The sequence below is a fragment of the Protopterus annectens genome, chromosome 10.part0, assembly GCF_019279795.1.
Source record: "Protopterus annectens isolate FY-2018-M chromosome 10.part0, PAN1.0, whole genome shotgun sequence".
NCBI lineage: Eukaryota > Metazoa > Chordata > Ceratodontiformes > Protopteridae > Protopterus > Protopterus annectens.
This window is the reverse complement of record NC_056744.1, coordinates 1,370,501,505-1,370,527,304: the sequence shown is the minus strand read 5'-3', so window position 1 is coordinate 1,370,527,304 and position 25,800 is coordinate 1,370,501,505. Positions and strand designations below refer to the sequence as shown.

The following is a 25,800-nucleotide window of genomic DNA, read 5'->3' as shown; positions in this document are numbered from 1 at the left end:
TATAATATTTCTTTAAAAACTTACTTTTTAGAGGGGAAATTAACCTCCTTAACATTAATTTAACAATTAAGAATTAATTAAATGCCTTACATTAATTTAACAAACCTCTTTTAACAAATATTAAGAAGAGGCGACTTTCCTCTGTAGATTATAAAATGTACCCCTTATCAGTTTAGTTCAGCATTTTAAAAATAATTTGATTTCAGGGTATATCAAATGGTCCCTTGTCTCAGTATCTTGCCATACTTACAAATAATTTTACATTCTTGCATACATACTATGTCAGACTTTATTTCCCCAAATCATTTCTTAAAAAACTTTCTTTTTAGAGGAGAAATTTAACCTCTAACATGAATTTTACAATTAACAATTAATTAAACCCCTAACATTAATTTAACAAACCTTCTCTAATAAATAGTAAGAAGAGGTGACTTTCATCTGCAGATTATAAAATATGTTCCCTATCAGTTTAGTTTGGCATTTTAAAAATAATTGGCTTTCAGGGTATGTTAGATAGTCATCATGGTTTCAAAACCTTGTGCGCTCATTTTGTTGTAATGGGTCATGATGGGTAATACCTTTATTAAATGCACCTCCAAAAAGTCTTCTGTTTGACATTAATCAGGAATTCGCACAAGAATCAAACTGTTTCATAATAGTAACTCACAAGTTTCTAAACCTGAAGTCATACATAATCTAATGTTAGCTCTGCTGCAACTGGTTAAATAGTAATTGCTTTACTGTGAAAAATTTACTAGAACTGAGTGCAATGAAAAGTGTAAGTTCCATGCAAAAACGGAAAGTAGTACATAGACTTCCTTAAGTGAGATCCATCATAATAATTAAGACATTTTACCCTCATGTTGTCCGATTCTGTCTTTCCTTTGCCTTTAAACTCTAAGTCCCTGTTTTAGTCCTATCCTAATTGATGATCTTCTCTACTCCCTTGACCCCAGTGATAGAAAGGGGTATCTCCGTAGGTTTTTGTCCCATTGTGGTTGCTGTCATCTTTTTGTATATCTTTTTCAAGATTCCTCCTTGGAAGAGTTTCAAATCTGTTGTTGATTTGGGTGTTATCAGTAAACAATCCACTGGATGCAGACTTCCCAACTCTCTTCAAAAGGCTTGTAGACTGATTCTTTTTTTGTTCTCTTGGTGTTGTCTCCTGAGAATGTGGAAGATTTTCTATAGAAGAGATGGCTGCATATTTCTTACTACCACTGTCTTCCTTAATATTCCAGAGAACAGAGTTGTCTAATTGTTAGCAAACTGAGCTGCACAAGTCATAGCAGTCAAGTTTATTTATTTTTATTTTATTTTACATTTGTTAACTGGGAAATTCTGACTGGACTAGGTCCATTTACAGCAGAGGCCCGGGGAGAAAAGCTCCACATTGTTAAGCAAGAGAAAAATATTTTTATGCAGAGTAGTATGAGTTAAACAAGAGAGAAATATTTTTATATAGTTTTTTTATATAGTTTAAGGTATTTATTCAGTGTCTTTTTTAGTAGTTTGTCTTTTAAAAAATGCAGCCTTTATTTCAGAATCAAAAATAAATAAATAAATAAATAAATAAATAAATAAAACTGTTTTCCTTCTAGCACTTAATGGCTTTTCTGGCTGGGTATTTGAAAACAGCGGGAAAACTGTTTCGATAGCAAAAAACTGGACCGATGAAAAGGCTTTCCTTTTTTCAATGTCTTGGGATCAATATAAAAATGCTGATAAATGTCAACTTGATACATATTACTTTTTCCCTGCATATTATAAAATATGCTCCTTATCAGTTCAGTTCAATATTTTAAAAATAATTGGATTTCAGGGTACTTCAGATGGTCCTCATGGTCTCAAACCCCTGTGTGTGCATTTTATTGTAATGGGTCATGCTGAGTAATGTTTTTATCAAGTGCACCTCTAGAAAGTTACTGGAGCTCCTTATAAGTATGTATAGCTCATCATATTCCAATATCCAGGAGATGTAGACATGTGCAGATAATTCTAAGGCAGAGATCTTCACTATACATTCTTCCAAGGCTTGGTTACGATGGCTATTTTCTGCTTTAATAGCTGCTTTATCCCCCAGTATTTTAGCCTTTAGTGAAGCTAAACAGTCTAACTTGTCACAGACCTCTTGCAATCCCTATGGTACTTGGCTGCGCACTCATTTTGCTTGCCTCTGATGTGCAGTCTTGAGGGCATGGTTAAATTATCTATCCAGCATTGATAGGGGAACAATTCATAGGCCTATTCATTGTTAATCTAGAAAATTAACATTTCACAATGCTACATGTTTATAGGAGAAAAGCTGGCGTTTTTAGACACTTGATTAATAAGAGTATATGGGGCTCTGGGGGAAATGTTCTTTATGCCCCCTTATTATTTTATAGCACAATTCAGTGTAAAGATTTTAATCCATTTGCTACAATAACACAACATTTAGGAATCCCATGCATGAAGTGTCAATATAGTACAATACATTAGTGAACCAAACTGTCTCGCACCACTCAGCAATTTTCTGTCGCAACTGCAGGAATGATGAATGAGGTAAGTTAAAAATATGCACTAACCTCTTCTCCTTCTGTACATTCAGTCAGCATTACAATAGCTTTTGTTTTTCTCTGATATAACATCAGCCAGAAGTCTGCCACTGTTTCTTGCAAAGGGCCTTGTGTTGCAATTACTGCTCTTGGGCCCCAGTAACCCTGTAAAATAGTAAATAAATAAATACTTTTTTATTGAAGAGACTGACAAAACAACTCCACACACTGAATATGTGATTGACATTTGTCTTAACAACGTATATTAACTATAATTATATACTACTTCTACAAGTTGCCCTCCAGATTAACTGTTTGACTGGCTAATTGGAGTCTTTATCAGTAGTAAACTAGAATTGCCACTTCAAGAGGGTAAGTTCAGTTAAGCTTTAGAAGGTAAGTGGACTTGCTACCACTATATGTCCGGCAGCAAGTTTGAAAATTAAAACAAGTTTAAAAATGAATTTACCTCTTATTCCAGTTGAAAAATATCTGTAGATAATGCAGCAAATTTAGTAAAGCAATAATAAGGATTGTCAAAATGTATGAAATGTAAAAACCTCTTAACAATAATGAAGACAGACAACACCTAAATGATACAGTATCAGTAACAACAACACTAATGCAATTGAAGCACTGCATATACACCTGCACACACAACGATATGCATATGTACATCATATTATTGAAGTCCCCACTGAACCATTTCAGTACAAATAGATGTGGCAAAGAAAGATTGCTACTATAGAGAGGAGTTATTTAAAAAGGGAAGAGACAGCTTTTGTCATAAAAACCCATGCTGTATGATTGCAACAAATACTACTAGGTCAGTACAAGGTATCTGTTTTAACCACTCTGGGCAACCTTTACCCATCCAAACCAAAGAAAAGCCAGCAGTAAAGGTGGAAACCCAGAGTTTAATACATAAAATAAAAAATCACATAACAAGGTAGAGGGTGATAAGCCCAACTACCTGCCCCAAACCGGTTTCGGCTGTAATAGCCTTCTTCAGTGAGTATAATTGGTCATTAAGCCCAGGTGGGAACAAAGCTCCTAACTTAATAATCCATTTGCGTTCCTTAAAATTAAGTATATAATGCCATCCTGATTTATCCCTACATTTACCCACAATACAATCTATAACAGTGAAATGAAAAGATGCAGTATTGTGTTTGCACACGTTTGTACAAAGCATTAGTAGGACGTTTATTCCTAATGTCACTGAGATGCTCCCCAGTCCTGAGATGAAAAGGTCTAGAAGTTTGTCCCACATAGAATGAGGAGCATGAACATGTGACCAAATAGACAACCCATTCTGTGCTGCAGTTAGCCCAAAAATTGATGTTGAAAACCACCAATGTATTGCGACTACTGAATTCCCTCATTTTCTGAACCTGATTGCAATGAGTACAATGACCACATGGCATGCAGCCTATCAGTGGGCCACCTGTGAGGGTATGTTAAGTGGGAACCATGGAACTGGGTCCCACCCTCTTATAATGACTAAAGAGGGAACCCAAAGTATGTCCTCTCCTGAATGAAAAAGAGCATCTATCATCCAAAAAAGGGTGTAATCTCTCCTCGGCCATAAGAATGTTCCAATGTCTATTAATTATATTCATAAATCCCCATGTATTGCGTCCATATGTGGTCACCAGACGAACCAAAGGATTAGAAAACAAGAAGATGTAGTGACCTCTGTAGTAGTGATGTACATGGTGACAAGGGTGGGTAAAGGTTGAACCATTCAGGACCCTTCAACTATACTTTCAGTTGAGGTCATGCATTGACTATTGGGTCAAATTGCTTGGTTCCCACAAACCCTTTTTCCCATGATAAATTATGAAGGGTGTTGGTATTTTAGAATATATATATATATATATATATATAGAATATGTGTGTTCAAAGCAAAGATGTTTCAGAAAGTAAGAAATACACTTTAAGCATCAAACAAAGAAGCCCACAGAATGAAATTAAAATATGTGGATGTATACAAGTGTGCTTAATACTTTACAGCATTTCATTCACAAAAATGTTTTCAGTTCTTCAGTATTTCTCACTACTATAAAATCTATCAGTTCAATGAAAAAAATGGCAGCAATATTTTAATGGGATCTCCCGGAATGAGCAGGAGTACAATCACTGATATCTCAGAATAGTACATTGTACCATACCACTGGAATGGCAATAGTAGTCTCCAAGGAGTACTAAGACAGTCACGGTCTGAAATTATTGAAAAATAACAATGGGATAGTATTGTTCTGCAGAAGGGCAAGCTTCCCAGAACCACAATGAGTGGGGGGGGGTCTATATCAGAATATCGACATTTCAAAATGACGAAGCACATGTATTCAACACCAAAATCTTGAATGCTGACTTTGTCGAATGGCCAAAACACCAATTTTTTTCCAAGGGAAAGAAATCAGAATGTCAATAAACAACACAACATAAAAACTAATGTATTTAAGAGGAAGGCTTTGCCCCCCACCCACCACCATGGGGGGCTGTGCCCCCACACACCCCCAACTAAATATTCTAACCACGAGACCACACTACAGTTGGGGAAAGGGCATGTATGACAGAACGGCCAAATGATTTCTTTCCCTTGGAAAAAAAAATCAATGTTTTTGCCATTCAGCAAAGTTAGCGTTTGACATTTTCATGTTGAATAAATGTGCTTCGACATTTTGAAATGTCGATATTCTGATATAGACCTGAGGGGAGGGTGTGCTCACAACACTTCCTATTGTTACCATTCTCATTCCACGGTCATATTATCTTAAACGATTAAAGCAATTCCTGCTGTCTAGGATTTCTCATACTGGCTACTTCTTATTGACGGGTTTATATTACTTAATCAAAATGGCTAAACATCGAACGTTGTTTCATCGACCACTAAATATCTAACTACCATTTATGCGAATGGCCAAATCACTGATTTTTTTTATCTAGGGAAAAAAATTGCTTGGCTGCCGTCGTGAATTTCTCCTTTTCCCCACTGTAGTGTGATCTCGGAGTTGGCATATTTAGTTGGGAGGTGGGGGCAAAGCCCCCCAGTTTACAATGTTTGAAGTGGTGTGTCATTTCTAGATGGACAGATGATTTTTTTTCCCTACGGAAAAAAGCGATGAACTGGCTGTACGTGTAAATGGTAGTTCGATATTTAGTGGTCGATGAAACGGTGTTCGATGTTTAGCTGTTTTGATTAGGTGATATAAACCCTTATAGGCTGTATATCCATTGTGAAAGGATAATAAGTAAGGTAAGGTATAGGGGGCTTGCCGTAATGGAAGGCAGCTGAGACACATTTGTGTGTTTTGTCTTAGTTTCTGATTTACTATGGAATTTTCTGGTAAGAGAAGTTTTATTTGAATTTATATTTTATTTCCTACCACTGGTTTTCACTGTTTATAGGAAGGAAGAGAGAGTTTATAATGAGAATAATTACTATGATTTATATTTTTTTGTTTTACCTTTAATTTCAAAAAAAATGTTGTTAGAAAGGGAAAAATTTTAGACAAGCAACCTCTAGGCAACCTAAGGGTCCTAAGTCAGCTATAAACTGACACAGACTACAGAGAGGACAAACCAGAGCTTATCTAAACAATCCTGCCTTGATTTGTGATTTATTGTGGAGTTTCTTGTTAAGAAAATTTTTATTTGAATTTATATTTTATTTTTTACCACTTTTTTTCAGTGTTTATAGTAAGGAAGGGATAGCTTGTAGATAAGAATATCTACTTTGATTCATATTTTGTTGTTTTACTTTTAATTTTTACTGTTTATTATTACAAAGGATAGATTTTAGGCATGCAAACTCTGGGCAACCTAAGAAACCTAGTTAGCTATAAAGTGACACAAACTGCTGAGAGGACAATCCAGAGCTTATATAAATAATCCTGTCTTGGTCTGTGATTTATTGACCTTTACATTTAAAAAGTGGTGCGACTGCAAGTGATAGTGAGCAGAAGCTACTGCAGGCAACATAAAGAAATTCCAGCTTTTGTGTGAGTTACAGAACTTGCACAGTTAGAGCAACAACTTTACATACTTTAGTATTTAGTTGTATATTGTTTGTGTGATTTTTCTCACAGAAGTTGATCTAAGTTCTCTTTGAATTCTGTGGTTACTGATTTTGATTATTCTTTTCTTTTATAATTTTTTTGTTCATTTGAAGCTGAATACAGATTCCTTAAATGAGTATGCAATTAATGATTTGCTAAAGCACGATTATCTTGTACAATGTAATAAATGCTATGTATATTTAAAGGTAACAGCTAATAACACTTGTGATCTGTATTCCTCATGTCAAAAGCTGGGTGTTATTAATAGTAGACGACTGCACAAATTATGGCATCCTCAAGGATTCTCTGAGTGTTAGTAGAGAACTTTCAGCCATCATAGATAGTATAGCTTATTAAACCTATCTTTAAGGGGAAAGTGGATTAGGACAAACCCAAAGTCATAAGACCCTTAGGTCTACTTTCATGTTGTGGAAAAATAAAGGTGAAGGTAATATTGGATAATCTATTTTCAGAACTGTAAAGGTTGGGACTTGAAACCATATATCAGCATGCATATGTTGAAAATATAACGTTCTATAACAATATAATAACAGGATAAGAGGTATGACTGAAAATTGTGCTGTGATGTAATTTATATAGATTTGACTTCAGCATTTGACAGGGTCATACACAAAATACTGATCAATAAATTAGAACTAGGTATTAATTTAATCTTGATAAGATGGATAGCTGCATGGCTTACAAATAGGACATGGCGAGTATCATACAGCAATTATAGAGGTGAAATTATTGGTTACAGTGAGGGTACCCCACAGGGCTATGTTCTAGGTCATTACCTGCATAGATTGCATCTTTCAGACCTATCTCTTTCACTTGAGGTGTTCTACAGTTTGTATGCAGATGACCTGAAATTGGGTAAACTGATTACATGTGTTACAGACAGGGCATGTCTGCAAAAGAACGTGACTAAATTTACTATTTGGACACATGAGAATAATATACTAATAAATACATCAAACACTAAGCATATGAGATTTGGGAGACATACATTGGAAGGTGAATATTTAATGCAGCACACAGTGACTGAAACTGTAAATTCATTTAAGGACATGGATATATGCGTAGATTCAGCTTTGAGTTTTTCTAAAGATATCAACCAATTGGTTAATGATAGTTCTAGAACTATATGTTGTATAAAAATATTTGTAAAGTCTAGGAAACCAGAAATGATGATGGCATTGTTTATTAATTACATTAGACCCAAAGTTGAGTGTGGAATAACAATATGGAAACCTTTTAAGAAAAAAAGCATGAGTAAACTCGAAAGAGTATAGCAGAAATCTACCAATAGGATCTATAGATGTGAAAATTTAAGTTATTATGAAAGACTAAAATATCTGAATTTTTACATTGTCTCATAGATATTTAGAGGAGATCTTATTCAGGTATACAGGGCAATTAGAGACTATCTCTGAGAATGTTTCATGTTATCAAAAACTAGTAGAGAATGATCAGACAACTTATATAGAAGATTCTATAGGAATAAGAATTGTACTAATTGGTTCTCTGAGACAACAGCTGATACATGGAACAGACTACCAAACTACATTAAAGCAAGCACTTGTATAGATATTTTTAAGAACAGCCTGGGCACTTATTATGGGAATAACTGTTTTGGTATATTGGCAGGCTAGAAGGGCATTAATGCCCATGCTAGAAATATCTGTATGTATGTATGCACGTATGTAACTCTGGATCAGGTTGTTACTCTTTGCATGTGCTCTGTATACAGCAAGTGATATTGTATACATCATGGATCTAGTCCCCCACCCATTTATATTTAAAATTTCCAAGCACATAGTCATAGTCTGCACATATGCAGGCAGCAGATTTACTGAATATTCCCAATTCTAGAAACTATTTTGATGGCAGTAAATGCTCGTATACTCTGTTAAGCTTATAGTAATGATCTTGATACCTTCTGCGTGGTCATACATCTAATGATTTTAGCAACTGCATGTCTTATACTAAGTAGTAGTCAAGTTCAAACAGATACTAATTAGATGGCTTAACATGTATTTATAACTGCACATCATTACGTACATTCATGAACGATGCATTAATGTATTTGGTATCTTCATTGTCACTGTCTTCATCTGAAGACTCATCAGATTCATTCTCGTTGTCCTGTTCACTTTCTTTACTTTTTTCATCATCAGTTTTTATTAGTACTCTATTGTAGTCATCTAAAAAAAGAAAAAAAGTATTTTACTTAAATATACATCTTAAAATGCAGCAGTTACAATAAATTAAAGATGACTTTTATTCCAGTTTGACATATGATATAATGAAGTGTAGGAGTAAAACTGTACATAAAAATAACAGCATTGCAATATGAGTATATCTATAGAACCTCAATATCTTTTATGCAATGTGCTCTTGTCTGTACTGAAGTTTTTGTACTTTAATTTCACAGTCCTCTCCACTACACATGTATTACTTTGCATATTCATTGGTAACCAGATATGAATATTACTACATCCCATATCCTACATTCCATATGCTCTTATCAGGTTAATAACTATTTCATTGGTGGTACTCTACGACTGTATCATGGTAGTCTTAGATTAAAAATGTCTTCCATTAGATACGCTACTACAGCATACACAAAAACAAATGTGAACCATTTAATTGGGTAATTATCTCCAGTTTCTACTTGAATGCCACTGTCTTCATAGTTAAGGTTTGGGAACAAGATAAAGAAACAGTATCAATTGATTAGTGTTGAGGGAAAACAAATACCTGAAGCACTGGGTATGACACCCTGCACCCAACATTAAAAATAGACCCATATAGCCAGAAATGAGCATGTGTGCTTATATTAGTATCATTTTGGCAGTAGCATAAAAAAAAAAGTAGAGTTCACTCAACAATTTTCATTATACATACCAGTTTGGCCTTTTATAATTTTCTAATGAAAAGAGAGCACTGTATATCGGATATATTTCTCTCTGAAGGTTAAATAACAAATATCAGGGAAGGTCTGATGAAAACACAATCTCCATGTATTATCATGAGTAATGTACCCTTTTTAGGAAACACCTATGTAATCCTAAGAACTCGCCAGTGAAAAAATTCAGAAATAGTAGTTTTTTAAGAATTTGCTTTTGTCCAGAATTAAACCTGGAAATGTTTTCTAAAGCAGAATAATGGTGCATGAGCTCATGTTTCTTGACTTTCAAATAATGATTTATGTTTTAAATGTTCTGACTGAGTAGGGAGTGCCAAAACACTTGCTCTCAGAGTAAGTAACCTCTTACACAGAGTAAATTTTTTAGAATCTGTCAACTGGTGCAAGCCTGTTTATATATGGGCCTTACACTGAAGTAACCAACTTACACTCTTTCAGAATCTGGCCCATAACCAATACACTCATGCATACAGACACAGTGGAATTAAGTCCTAATATATATATATATATATATATATATATATATATATATATATATAAATACACACCTCTGGCAGATTTTATTTCTGCAACTTGCAGTATACTCAAACTGATTCTCAAGTTATGTGACAGTGTATCTATTTTTAACACTATTATAGTTTTATTCAAGAGATGTGCTGCTGCCTGTAAGAAAATGGGACCCTTATTCATAAGGACATTTATTGTGACATTTGCTATCAGAATGCATCAGACCATGATGACCAAAAATATCTTGCCAGCCACTGTTTTTTCACTGACAGAAATTAATGATTAAGCCAGGAGGATTTCAACAAACCAATTTTGAAGGCTTCTTGATATCAGAATACAGTCAGAGTGCTGTAACTATTTGTTCGGTGAAATCAAGAGATACCATACACATATAGAGAGATAAATATTTATTAATTCTGTTGACTGCTTATGCATTTTATGTTAAAATCAAAAGCATAAAGAATCATTTGAGGGAGCAGAGATCCAACAGCAGAGGGAGGAAGGAAGAGGCGAAAAAGATCAATGGACAGAATGGAATTGAAGACAACCATAAAGAAGATGTGGAATGTGGTCACTCATCCTTGATATGGAACTTATCTAGTTATGAATTTAATGAAACACAAACTTCTTTATTGCAAAGAGGACTTTTGTTTATTCCAGCAAATTGAACAGATATTACTGATTTAATTACAGATGTAAAATGTTCAGTAGAAATGTGATGCTTAAGCTTTTGTTTGCCAACAGTAATAACCCTGCTTCCAATTTTAGGAAACCCAGTACTTTTACTCCCCTTACATCCTTTATTGGAAGCATTTAATAAGACCTGTGAGAATGATGGTTCTCCTTTGAATAATCAAACTTACTGAATGTCGAATCACACAACAGCGAGACAACATCATCATCTCGTAACAGCAAACTCCTGGAACTGTGAAATTCACCTCTGGGAATCTAACCACTTGGCCACCACTGGCAAACCTTGCCCTTTCCTCCACTGTAGTGAGATCTCTGAGTTGTTATATTTAGGTACATGGGGTGTGGGGGGCAATGCCTTCCACTCTGGTGGGTTTTAGCTATGTATAATTTTATTTTTATACTACAGAATTTTAATTAACTAATGATGTTATTGTCCTCAGTGCTGGCTAAGTGGTTAGTTTCCCAGAAAATGACATCATTAGTTATTTAAAACTCTGCAGTATGAAAAATAAAATTATACATAAATGAAACTCACCAGAGTGGGGGGGCTTTCACCCCTCCATATGGGTGGCTGCACCCTCACACCCTCACTACCTAAATATAACAACTCCAAGATTGCACTATGGTGGAGAAAAGGGCAAGGTTTGTCAATGGTGGCCAAGTGGTTAGTTTCCCGGAGGCAAATTTCGCTGTTCCCGGAGTTCATTGTTATGACCTGATGATGTTGTCTTGCTGTTGTGCGAGTTGATGTTCTGTTGAATTGATTATTCAAAGGGGAGCCAAAATGATTTAATATAATTAACACATGGATCTAAACAAGGCAAGATCTTGTATAATCTCACTAGAGATGAGCAGAAGGCTCTCAAAGATTTACAGGGTAACAGTGACATTGTTATTAGGCCTTTCAATAAAGGCAGTGCCATAGTTATCCGTTTTATGGTAATAAGATGATTGATATGTTAAGTGATAGTGCAACTTATAGCCGTATGACTATTGGGCAATTAAATGAACTCATTAGAAATGTCCATGGTTATTTATATGACTGTCTGTTATGTAGGGATATTGACAATGATCTCTATAATTATCTTTTTGTAGATACACATGTTGTATCCTCCTTCAGAGGGCTACCAAAGATTCATAAAGACCCATATGATCTACCAGTAAGGCCCATAGTGTCAGGTAGAGGGTGGCTCATTAAGCCAGCTTCCATATAGATAGAAAAACAATTAAGACCTGTAGTTGATGTGACTACCACAAGTTTGAGAGACACTGAACAATTTCTTCTTTCTCTTTCTGATCATATTTTTTCAGACAGCTATGTATCTGATGTCATGTTCATCACTTTGTATGTGAAGTCATTGTTTACTAGGTTACTAGGATTACCAATGATAATGGAGTATGTTAGACAGTTTTTTATCCATAATAGGCACTTTTATGACTAATGAAATATCTTTGATTTATGCATTAATAGAGTTGGTTTTGAATAATAATGTATTTCTCTATAATGACACTTATTATCTACAAAAGAGTGTAGTAGCAATGGGCACTTCATGTGGAACTTTCTAAGCAAACATAGCCATGGCCCATTGGAAAATTAAGTTTATATTGTCGAATCAGACATATTCTAACTATATCACTTACTACAAGAGGTTTGTAGACGATGTTTTCTTACTATGGAATGGCACAGAAGTAGAGCTGAATGAGTTCATGACGTACATCAACTCAACCACACATTTTTTTATGTTTTGCTGGGAAATGGTCAAAAAAACAAACTGAATTCCTTGATGTTCTGATAACTAATGAGAAGGGCAATATTGTAACTGAGATGTATAGAAAAACATGTAGGTAAAATAATTTGTTACACAGACAAAGCATGCACCCACTCATATTTATAGGAACATTGTCAAGAGATAAGATCGTAAGAGTTTCTAGGCTGACAAGTACTAGAGAGGGGTATAAGGATGCTCTTAAAAAGTTATAGACAGATTTTTTAAACATAGGATGTAAATTGGAGGAGTGTGCTCCATTGTTAGATGTTGAACACACAGACAGAGAAGGGAGGGATAGACCTTTCTTCATTGACAGGAGATCAAATTTATCAGATATAATGTCTTATAAATCTTATAGAACAAATGGATGTAGAGGACTTACTACTTTTTCTTCCAATAATGAAGCCATTCATGAAGTGATAAAACAAAATTGGAACATTCTTACTGCAGATCAGAGGCTGAGGGATTTAGTTGGTGAGTTACCCAGATGTATTTATAAAAATAATAAATTCTTGAAAAGGCTTTTGTACTATGATAAGACTAAAATACAGACAGTACAGTCTCAGAGAGAGGGCACTTCTGGATGCAGACGCTGTAATTTTTATTCTTTTATGGCTCATGATAATAAGTTTATTCACCCTACTACTTTGAGAGTTTATAATTTCTCACATTATGCTAACTGTAAGAGCAGTAGTGTAATTTATTTAGCCCATTGCATTGAGTGTCCCGTGCTTTATGTTGGTAAAACCAACCACACATTACGCAAAACAGTTAGGGAGCATCTTTATGCTATAGACAAGAGGAATGAAACTAAATGCTTTAGCAAGGCATGTTGTTAGCCATGGTTTGAGACAGAAGTTTCTCTTTTTAGTATTGGAGATTGTAACAAGGGGTTTGAGATTAGGTGATTATAAAAGAAGAACAGAGAGGTTTGAAGTTAAATGGATCCTCAGGTTACAGTCCAAGTTACATTGACTCAATGATAGTGTTTCACTGAAACCATTTTTGAGTGATAGACCCCCTAGTTCTTTGATGATGATTGTCAATCCTGATTTTTGTTTTGTATGTATGTATATGGAGCTTTCCTCCCTGGCCCCCCATTTAAAAAGGGCTCATCTTGGCCCAATGGACTTTCCCAGTTAAACTGATAATTGCTTACATTATTTCTTATGTAATAATTATGGTATTAATTTATTATGAGCGGAATATATTTTTGATACTTTTTGATTTATACATGTTTTATGAATGGGGGCACAGCATTTTTTTTTTTTGTTATGAATGGGAGAGTTTAGCAAGTGGTAATGTTTTACGCAGGTAGACTGCTGATGTTTCTAGCTGGATCCAGGAAATCATGACTGTATGTACTGCTTTGCATATGTTTTACATATGCTTATATTTATTATTCTTTGATTGTATGTACTTTTCTTATGCGATTGTAGTGTCTAACATCATCTGCTGCTTTAAGACATGAAGTTTTCTTTGAAAGTTGTTACTTTTTTTTTGTTTAATTATACATTCACTGAGACAGATGCCTGGTGTCAAAGCCATGGCCTCAAGCTCAATGCCAAAAAGTGCATGGTCATCCCTTTTGGTAAAAACTCAATACCCATGAACTACCACACAGGTGGTAGTCTACTTATCACCGAAATTGTGATAAGAGACCTTGGGATACAGGTGGACAGTAGTCTCTCCTTTGATAATCACATTGCCACAGTAGTCAGGAAATCCTTCTGTGTGGCACACCTCATCACAAAAGGTTTCTCATCTAGGAAAAAAGAGGTCATTGTTCCTCTCTACTCATCACTCATTAGATCCATTATAGAGTACAATGCCCCTTTTGGTATGTACCTCACAAGACATCTACAACAACTGGAAAGGCCACAGAAATACCTCACAAAGAGGATTACTGGCCTCAAACAGATGCCCTATGCAGACCGTCTCAAAAAACTCCAGCTTTACTCTGTTGCATATCGCCTACTCAGAGGTGATCTCTGCCTAACATACAAAGCTATGTCATACCCAGAGCTGTTGGACCTGCTCCACATAAGGAAATCACAAGCCCTCTGAGCTACATGCTCTAGGGACCTAAACCTTGTCACCACAATAATCAGAACATGCTGGAGGGATAGATTCCTGTCTCAGAGACTTCCCATACTCTAGAAAAAACTACCTATCTATATCAAACAAAGATCCTCATTAGCACTCTTCAAGAAAAATCTTGATTATTGGTTGGGAGATAGGAAATTCACCCTGGGGATCACTTCTGTGGCTCTGCTTGACAGGGGCACAGGAAAATACTTTTCTTGGGTGGCAAAAGCCAGGGTACTGTTTGGCTAGGCTTATATAGGCCCTAGGGCCAATAGCCTAGTACCTACCTATGAACCTATACGGACTAGCTGAATGGCTAGTTTGTATTTATGGTCTTGTTATGTATGATTGTTTTTAATGATACAAAGTTATTTAATTAGAGTGTTCTTGTGTATTTTAAATAGTCTGAGGAAGTGTCTGTGTCAGGACATGAAAGCACTTACTAATTCTTAAACATTGTATACCTCAGCTGTGTCTGTATCCTTGATGTTTTTAATTTGGATACTTTATGCTAAGTTTAAATTCTTAATGTAAAATCTCACACAAACATTTTAACATTAGAAAACAGCACACAAGCGGAGCAGAGATACACATCTAGATCAACTGCTGCACAGGCAGGGACAAAAGATGGAGGTGTCGTGATCTACATCAAAAACAAACATACCTCAAGGTTAGTCAGACAGGATGACATGCTTACGCGTTTCTATGTCCAAATTACCATAGGTAGAGTCTCGTATAATATCCTTGTATTCTACAGCTCACCCTTTATGACCCATGAAGCCCAGAATTCATACTTAGACATACTGAAGACACTTAACCATTCAACCCAATACCTTATTCATGGAGGACTTTAAATACCCCTGTAGAAAAAGAGAATCCTACATGACACCAAATCTGCAGACCTAGAGATTTCTGGACTTTGTAAACACAAACACTTTGGACAAGTTATTACATTTGCCCACTAGGTGTGGAAACATATTGGATCTGGTACTCCCAAAAATGGCATAACACTGTACACAGCCAGAGGATTAAAGGACATGCTACACTGATTATTTAGAATACTTTACATCTCTCCCTATTAGGAGTAGATAGTAGAGAAGTGGGAAAAGACACTTTTTGAGCTAGCCTGCTCAGAGTTCCAACAAGGACATACCTGAAATGTTTTATATAGCAACTCCTCCCTCCTTGAAAGGCCCCCAGGACAGACAGAAACACTGTTAGGGTTGCTGCGTGTTTGTGTGTTGGAGGGTGAGGGTGGTATAATAAATCAGAAAGATGCAGAAATCAGGCAAGCACGGCACATAAGCTAACAGCAAAGTAATCCCAAATGTATAGCAAAGAAGATGGTATAAAACATTGGGTGAGAAAGGAGTTGGAAGTAGAGATGATGGTGCAGTTTTTGACATAAGCTTTTAAAGGTAAAATTGTCTAAGAGTACATGGCAGTAACATTTGCTGCTTCCTTGCTCTAATATGTTTATGAAAGTGAGTTATAAATAACTAACCCAAATTCTAACCAGAACAGGAACAGGTGGGTCCCAATGGAATTTTTTTCACCTCAGTTGGATATCTCTTAATTTTTTTATCTTTCAAACACAATTGTAACTAAATTTACTAAATTTAAGTAGTTTTATAGTACAACTCAAAAATGACTTACGGTAATGTTTGCAAAATTGTTTACTGTCATAATATTTTATTTTCAGTGTACAAGTTACATTGTTTTACTTACATTGTTTCATTTATTAAACTAATACTTCTCTTATTCCTGAACCAGAGGGGTTAAAAGCCTATTAATGTTTTCAAGGGGAGAACAACTGTATAGTTTCACTGCAATATGCTAAGTTTAAACTATATGACTGTTTCATTATTTTGAACATTTGCTAGTATATAAGAAATGTTTTATGCTTCCCTGCACCTTTTATTGTTTTTATGCACAAAACTGCTGTAAATATTTTTCTTTTTTTTCTCTGTTGCTGTTTTAGAGCAACTACATGAAAATCAGAAGTAGGTAAGCAATAAGTATTCTATTGAGTACTGTTTACAACAGGAGTACAGCACCACAAATGTGTTTATAAATCAAATCTGGACTCTGTTTTTCAGATGTTTTAGAGTTTGACTCTTTGAAGAACTAACTGAAACAAAAGTACAGTTACTGTATTCTTAATAATTGATGAACATTTCAGTCAGCATACTGTGTTATTCTTGAGGTATTTTTGGTAGTTTGATAAGGGATATTATACAATAATGACTCGTTGCCATTCAAAAATGTGCACACTTATTGGACAGTCCAACCAGCATGCCTGTTGTAAGTTGAGCATATACCAACAGAAAAAAGTCCGGCTGCTAAAGTACAATTGACTTTTCTATTGCCATATGCTTAGAGGACACAGCAGAATACAAGAAAAATCAGTTACATTCTACAAAACTAAAAAAACACAAAACCAGCCTTATTTAACTTGTATTTCTGTGCTGTCCAACCTAAGTCTCATCAGACTCTCATACCTCACAACTATCCATTGACAGACATTTCAGATTTATGCTTCATTTCCTTCAGAAAAATCCACACCAACAGAAAACCTCCGATTGGAGTAACTTTATAAGTTTATAAGAGCAATAAAGTCTGCCCCTATTTTGGACCTTTGCTTCCCCATTATGTTGGGCTTTGTCTATTTTTTTGACCTAGCCTTTGTTTTTTCTGAACAGCACTGATGTACTATACAAGCATGGGAACATAACTTCCATATGCATGCACAGTACATTAGCAAAAGAGGAAGAATGCAGAGGAACACTACAACACCATTACACAAAGATATTATTTAAGAAAGGTAAGCAATTTCTTTCTTTCTTAAATAATGTCATCATATAAATAGAAATAACCCATGACTGGCTGTGGGTATCACAGGATTAACTCATGAATGTCTTTGCTCCCCCTTTGTGATTAAACCACATGCACGTGCTTTAATCATGTGATACGCACACCTGGTTGTGGGTTATTGCTTAATTAAATGCCAGTTGGGGACATTTTATTGGATGGGCTTGCCACAGTCAAGGGTGATTGTTTATTTGTTTATTCTACCCAAAATCCTTCTTTTGTGTTGTTACATAGAAAGAGACTCATGTATATCACCAGGGAGAAAACAGAGTTAGGTAGAACAGCAAGCCAGGTTTTGAAGAATCCTAGTTATAGATTAATTGGTTTTGACTAAGACTCAAAATATCCCAGTTCTTGAGCCGGATAATTAGGGAAAGGCGGTGTGTACTGAGTGAGTATGGATGACAAGGATGGAGGAGTGATGAAGCTTAAATCCAGTAAACTGCAAAACACTGGAGTCACAGGAGGATAAGAGGAAGGAGGTGGCAAAGAAATAATTTGGGATTCATGTTATCCTACCCATAGACTCTACCTGAATCTTCAGAGTTCCAAGTATTAGGAAAGTTAATTTTTCAGTGGTAGAAGGAACATCTCAAACTCTCAGCTAAGGATGTTACAATTAGGAGGACATGCATTTTAATTATTGGGACTATACCATCAATTATTTCAGAAACTGCAATTCTGAGAATGCAAAAAACAGCAAATTAATAAGGGATGTGGCTTAGACAGGATTTGCAATCTGTGCTACAGTAAGGCAATGCAATAAAGTAGGTCATACTCCAGCCATAACTATCACTAGCAAAACCCATTCCAGTATACTTCACCCATAACTATCACTAGCAAAACCCATTCCATTGTTAATGTCCTGCACTGGCAATTCCTTTGCTAAGTTGTTTTAGTTTATGGATGAACTAGGATTAATTCCATTTCTGAACTAATTTTACTCATTAAGTTACAGTACGCCATGTGCAGGAAGGAAGCATCATTAATTACCCAACATTTACCAGTCGAACAGATGAGGTTTAAAGAATAAGACCATTTGAAGCTACTGCTATGCAAAGATGCTACAGAATAAGCATCTATTTAATTTGAAAACAAAGCAGAACAAATGCTAAATGTTTGTTTTGCCCCTATTACTATAGCTAACCTGTGTCTATTGGTATAATTTAATTCTGCCTAACACTGCTGTACTAATTTTATCAGGAAGGTTTTCAAAGGCTTGATTGAGAACAGTGTAAGGATTCTAATAAATATCACCAAAACTACATCCAACTATTATTTAAGCAAGTCTGTGGAAAATAAAGTATTAGCGTGACTCCATACTAGTTTAACTAACTCTAGTAAGACATTTTTTTCTACAAGTCTTAATTCCAACTATCATGTGAATTTTGCATTGCGTCCTCACTCCCTAGTATTGATGTACTGGAATAGCTGATCATCTCCTTTAGCCAGATTCACAAAGGTCTGTCTCTTGATTAAAAAAAAAAAAAAAAAAAAAAAAAAACTTTTCTTGTATTCACTTTCATCTACATCTTTAACTACTCATGGATGTTGTCCCTTAACTAGGCCCTTGCTGTTTTTCTTGGGCTAACCTAAATGTTTACTCCCTGATTGTTTTTAGAAAATTCAAGGGGGGATAGTCCTGCTCTGCTCTCTACCCTAATCTCAGTATCATCCCATCCCTGTATTAACATTTATATTTACACAGCCATGCCCTCATTCTAAAATACCCAGTTCTTTTTTTTTACATCACTTATCCAAAAATACTCCTTTATATAATCACAAAACCTATAATTCATCCATTTATCCCCTCATTATCCTTTCCACTAACCTTAAGCCCTTTCCTCCCAAAAACGAAAAAATAAACAAAATGTCATTAATTAGACTTACTCTATTATTCTCATAACACTACTTACCGTTCTTAGTGCTCTAACTACTTCCCATGTCCATTAATATGTTACTAATAACATAAAAATCCATACTGAAGTAACTATTTACCTAATATACAAAGACTATGTAAGTGTTTTCACCTACCTCGTAAAAAGGTAATATGTTCCACAATTATATATTGTATGAAAACTCAAATAACCCTGCACAAAACTAATAGCTTACTCTATACATTTTTTTATCACTGTAGAAGCTTAAACTGGCCTGGGATGTACACCTCAATTAAAGGCCTCTAACCAACAATAATTTCAACCTACTACTCTACCAAATAGCAGCCAGCAATGAGCCCCTAAGAATAACAAGCCTAATCCCTTGTGGTATTAAACACAAGTGGTCATTTCTTGAAGCCTCGATTCAGCCTCAATTACCATATATTGTTCTCCTAATAGAAACATGGTCTAAAGATTACTTCTGTTCCTCACCATACATAACAGAAAAATATAACATCATACAAAACAAGAGACCTGGTAGTAGATGAAAAGGTGCCACTATGATGTTGATTAAACAATGCCATTCCAAAAAATGATTAAGCATACCTTTGTTACATATCAGGATTTCAACAATTCTAACTGGAAGCTTGCCCACATAACATCAGACAACCACCTAAATCCTAAAATGAGTGATATACACTCTGCTGCTCAAGGCAATCAACATTATTAAAAAAACAAGCAAACAATTAATGATATGTTCCCTTCAGTATAAACAAAACTGTATCATTCTAGGTGATTTCAGTATCAATGCAATTGGTCCCGACAGCTCAAAACTATTTAAAATATTAACGTCTCTAGGACTAGACCAACTAATAAATTAATCCGCAAGCCGCATATTAAAACTGAAAACCATACAATTTTTTATGTTTTTATAACTAACATAAAATAAAATAAATGCCATGTTTTTCTCCAACAAAAAGTAACTGCCTTCTCTTCTTACTATAACCATAAGAGATTTAAAAAGGAAATTTGACAAGTGTCTCACAACAAAATATCTTAGTGTGATACATGATCCTTCTCTGACATTCACTACTCACACAGAGAATACAACCATTAAACTTCTTAGACATGTAAGATTATGTTTAAGTCTTGCACACCTTTTCACCCCACAAAAGGGGCCATGGACATGGAGGAAGGATATTACTTTCTTAGAACCGATAACCATTTGAGTAGCAATGGTGGTGTGGCACAAAGAATTTTTTTATTCAGATGTAACAGAAAATACACCCCTGGGATCACTTCATTGGCTCTGCTTGACAGTGGCTCAGTTAATTAATCAATGGGGCAGCGAAAGCCAACACACTCTGGCTAGGCTTATAAATGCCCTTGGGCAGATAGCCTAGTACCTACCTATGAACCTATGAACTTATAAAGCAGTGGTTCAGACTTTACTGAAAAGATTAACAACACTGTACAGGGCTTAATTGCTGCTGAGGAAGTTAGTCTTACATTCTTTAAGAATTAATTTATCAATTAATGCAAAGCATGTGCCCAGTAGTTTGAATTCTATTGCTTCTAGTTTATGTTGTCTTCAGTTTTGCAGGTTTTGGTCATCAGCCTATCTTTAAAGCTGCCAATGGAAGTGTCTGAGAGATTGGCAAACTGTAGCTCAGTGGTTAATTCAACAGTTATAGCTAGCTCTACTAAATAGATTATAATTCATCACTGTGGGCCTCTGCTACATTTAGGGAAGGTTTAAAGTTATACAAGAAAGTACCATCTGTAAGGTTAATGGACTGGTATCTGGTTTACAGATGGGAATTATGGGAATCAGTGCATTCTGTTGGGGTTCATCTAGCAGCTCTGACTGCAGCAGTGAACTTGTTTGGAAAGATGGATGGATTTTCTTAGTATGTGTTTATATTTATTTGTTTATGTTACGAAAGGATGGGCAAAGGTAACAGGTGTGAAGGCTGATGGATAGTTGCCTATTGGTTGTCAGGTGCTGAAACCTACATTGAGAAATAGTTATACGGTAGCACTTCTGTTGACTGAATGTTAACTTGTGGGTTACCTTGGTAGTTTTACTTTATGAAGATGCCTTTAGAGTCAGTGAGCTGATGGGCAGCCTTACTTGGGCTCATTTCTGTATTACTTAGCAAAGTCCAAAATGGATTAGGTTGGGAGAGCTCAAGAGCTTATTTGAGAAAGGCAGGAGAATAGTCTTTTGTATCCAGTGATGTGGACATTGTCATGGAAGAAACTGCTGTCTTGCATGGATAACATGTTTTTTTTTTCTGGTTTTCTAATGGTAGAACAGAGCAATATTGTCATTTTGAAGCAGTGTTAAAGAAGGCTTTGCATTGCCAAGGGTTGGTAAAAGGTAAATATTCTTCACATTTATTCAGGACTGTTGAAGAGTCAGAATTAGCAGTGTAAGGTCAGTTGACTGAAGTGATTAAGAAGTTTGGTATATGGAGGTTGCAATGTTTTTGCTGTAGTAATATTATTGTGATGTGGACTGGAATAATTGTTACTTATTTTGCAGGTCAGAGGATTATATTAGCAGTTGGTCATTCCTATGCTTTTTGGGTGGCTAAGAGATTTGTTAGGCTGAAAGAAAGTTTTTTAGGCCTCAGTTCATTTAGTTGGGATGTCATGTGGAGAGAAATAAGATGCACAGTATTGCATCAGTTATTACCTATGGTAAAAAACTTTCATTTGTCAGTGAGTTTGGTTAAAGTAGTTATTGTTCATTGGGGGCAGGCATGGTTTGGAAAAAGTACTAAAGAGGAGACTTTTATCTCACATAATCAAAGATTTGCTAATGCATCAGCAATTATTTTTAGGGAATTTGAGAGTGTGATCAGTAGTTATAGTATGTTTGGTTTGGAGATAGCTGTCAAGTTTTTAACTACTGAAGCAGTAAGGCAGCTTATTAATCACAGGGTGGCCAGGACAGCATGTTCCCTGAGATTATCAGTAATCAAACATTGTGATTTTGGTGCTAAAGATCATGTGTGGCTTAGTGTTGAAGGTGTTCACTTAAGTGATGTAGCCATGAACTTGTTTAATGTTCATTTGAGTTTATTCTTGCAGGAAATGGTGACCAGTTGGGAGTTAGGTGAAATTAGGTAAATTGGTTTTGAAAAGGTGCGATAGGCTGCATTGATGCCTGGTGGTCAGGTTGTGTGTCCCCCCATTTTCTTGGCATTTGGCAGGTTTTGTAGCAAGAGTATGTTGTGTGGCACACTGATCCATGGGATAGGTACTATAGTTAGAGGGAGCAGTCAGTAACAATACTCCACTGGCTAAGCAGTTTTAGAAAACTGCAGTTTCAGTCCCTGATTTGGTTTGATTTAGTGCAAATAGATGCTGCTATTATGTTTCATTATGTTATTGCATTTTGACAATATTTAATGTTCAATGGTATCATTAAAACTGATTTGATGTTTGACTTGTAGTGCCTGGAAACCAGTAAAAATTGTCACTCAGTCAAACGTGGTGTGTTTTACTCTCAGGGTAGATTTCATAGACAAGATGAGAGTATTAGCTCTGAAGACTTAAGGAGTCAATACCTTACTATGTCAAGAGTAGGATTCACATAAGTAGAAGAAACAATAGTCATTTCTTTAAAATGCCTATTTCAAAGGACTAGAAGTGGACAGGATCAGGTCACATTAATTGTATCCTCCTGTAACGTAAAAAGACTGTATTAAGATAGGCTCATTATTTTCATATGCTATGGGATTGTTCAGCAGTGCAATTGGCTTGGCCCACGCTGTTGCATTTGTATATGCATTACATAATGCAATTCTGGAATGGAAGGATAGTGCCTTCTGGTTGCTTGGAGTATGTAGTAATGATTGTAGAATTTCAGCTGAAGTGTTTATAAATATTAGGGTAGCTTTTGCAGTAATTTTCAGCACAACTTTTAAGCACTGGAAAAAAATGCACTTAGACTGGAAGAAAGAAGTCCCTATTTTTTGTACAGATTTCTTAATAGTATGTGTTTTGTCAAAAACAATAACTTTTGGTCAACATTTTTATATTGTTGGCAACATAATGTTTGGTAGTGAAACTGTAAATTTGTCATGATGTCTCTGTTCTTATTAATCCTTGTTTTTTCTTTATTTCCAATTGCTTCTTTCAGTCTGTTATTCTTGTTCTTGATGTTTAGCTAATAAAGTTGCATTAACTGAAAAAGTGCTTTGAGATTACCAATGGATTCTGAGATGACAGACAACTCACTATATGCTGTCTCAAAACAGAACATCTGAAGTAGGAACTTCATTTGTCAGCAATCTTTGGGTATCGGATCCAATCTCAGAACCAAGCTGGCAACTTATTTCACAGCTAACAGATCTGAGCTCCTAGTTCCTTCCCTTACCCATAACCCCCTGCTAACCCTGACTGACCTCAGATCTAGTTTGCCGCACTTAAACTCAGCAGCTAGGTTACAAGCTCCTGCTTAGATACGTGAATTTGATTACTTATTTCTTATAAATCCCCTTAAAGTGTGTGTGGTTAGGTTCCTTAGCATTAAAAACCCTATATTTAATTATTTTTTGTGGTAATTTGTGTTCTCCTCCCCTCCCTTCGCTGGTTCGTAGTGTGTGAGTGTGTTCTTGTCAGTTGGGGCCTTACGTGTGAGTGTGTTTTTTGTTTTGTAGTTTTAAAAAAAAAATGTCTGAGGCCCCAAAGTTGTTTTTTTCCAAGTGCACCGAGTGTGGCCATAAACTCTCACTGGCGGATGGCCACACTTGGTGTGTCCAGTGCCTTGGGGTTGAACACCTATCTTCTGGTTGCGCAATTTGCGCTGCATTCAACCCCAGGGCACTGAAGGACCGGAAGTCGAAGCTGATCCTGGCGGGACTTTTGCCCCCGTATTTGGCTTCGGCCTCTGGTACTTCTGTGGCCTCCTTCCAGGCCTTGGTGGCAGCCACTCCTGCCTCTCTCCCCCCGGCCGGGACTCAAACTCCCGCTCCTGCGCCAGAGGAGGGAGAGGCCAGGAAGGAAAAGAAGAGGGAGAAGCACCACAAGTGGAGGGCCAAGGCCTCCACATCGGCCCCTCCAGCTAAGCGGGCTTCTCCTTCTAGGTCTTCCAGGTCTAGGTCTCCTCCTTCTCAGACCCGGTCTCCATACTTTTCACTGGGTCCCGAGGAGGGGGAGACCCGATCTCCGTCAAGGTCATCGAGGCGGCACTTCCGGCCTGCCTTGGTGGCCTCATTGAGATCAACATGCAGCCTGTCGGAAGCCGATTCGGACTGTGTGATGAGAAGGTTCATCCAGGCCCAAATGCAGATGGGAGTGCTCTTGCCTCCTCCCCCTCCGGGGGGAGCTCAACACCCTATTTTGCCCCAATAGTTCCTTCTCTGACCCGCTTCCTGGGTTCGGAGCCGGGCAGCGCTGGAGCCGGGGTCGAGCCGGCGCCGACAGTATCTGGTACTTTGGTGCCGACTCTCCCCACGAGCTTGCCGGATCCATCCTTGTTGGAGCCATGCTCTGAGCTTCGGATCTGGGGGGGTTTAGTGTGCCTTCGGCTCCATCCAGGTCGGAGCACATTGGCCTCTTGGATCCGTTGGTCTCGGTGCCTGCTCCGATCCGCCCTTTGGATCCGGGCGAAGTTTGACTCTCGGATCCCACTGAGAGTGGCTCTTCCTCGGCATTCGAGGTGGTGGAGAGGGCACTGTTGAGGGCATCCAGGCCCCCGCTCCCTGCTATGGCTCCATCCCGCACTCTGTCTCGTTTGGGTCAGGCTTCTGTCACTCGGCCTCAGGGACAGCCTGCTTTGACATCTCGGGTCGTTCCACTGGTACAGGACGTTGCTGGTGAATCCTTCTCAGACAGCCCCCCTGAGGAGGTTCCTCACAAGCGGAAGTGTAAGAGGAGGCATGTGGACTCCCCTGAGTCCTTAACAAAAGATACAGATTTGGATGACGGGGAAGGCTCCCCAAGATCACCCCCCCAAGGATGTCTCCTTCGGAGACATCATGGAAATGCTTAGGATCAGGGGGGGGGTCTGCCCCCAAGGCTTCCTCTGACTAATCCATGTTCCTGGAGGCATTCGAAGTAGGCCCGTCTACCACTTGGGTGTCTCCTCCGGCCGACCCCCTGGTGGACCTAATTACCACCAGGGCGTGGAAGGAGCCGGACACTGTGGAGCCAGTTCCCAAACTCCCAAATAGGATTCTGAGCCCCCCTTTGGAGAAGTCTCACTGGAGCAAGGGTCCCCCCCCATAGATGCCATGTTGGTGGCAGTAGCCACCAAGAGGGAATTAGCTCAGGAGAGTCCCTCTGTGCATCCACCGAGCAAGGAGTCCCGCTTGATGGATCACCTAGGGAAGCGGGTCTATAGCTCAGCAACCTTCTCAGTAAGGTCCCTGAACTACATGGCACATGTCATTAGGATGCAACGAGACCTTATCAAAGAGTACGCTGCTTCCCCCCTGGAGTCCATGT

The 25,800-nt window shown here is 37.1% G+C and overlaps 1 protein-coding gene across 1 annotated transcript in view; it reads right to left on the bottom strand.

Annotated features, from left to right (window-relative positions):
* The window catches only part of LOC122814280 (receptor-type tyrosine-protein phosphatase C-like), a 1,011,948-nt gene that overhangs the window by 136,693 nt on the left and 849,455 nt on the right, over positions 1-25,800 (bottom strand). Inside the window, exons 21-22 of the mRNA XM_044086871.1 lie at positions 8,666-8,808; positions 2,568-2,702 (exon numbers count right to left, since the gene is read on the bottom strand). Coding sequence (XP_043942806.1) covers positions 2,568-2,702; positions 8,666-8,808 — 278 coding nt within the window. The remainder of the gene's footprint in view (positions 1-2,567; positions 2,703-8,665; positions 8,809-25,800) is intronic.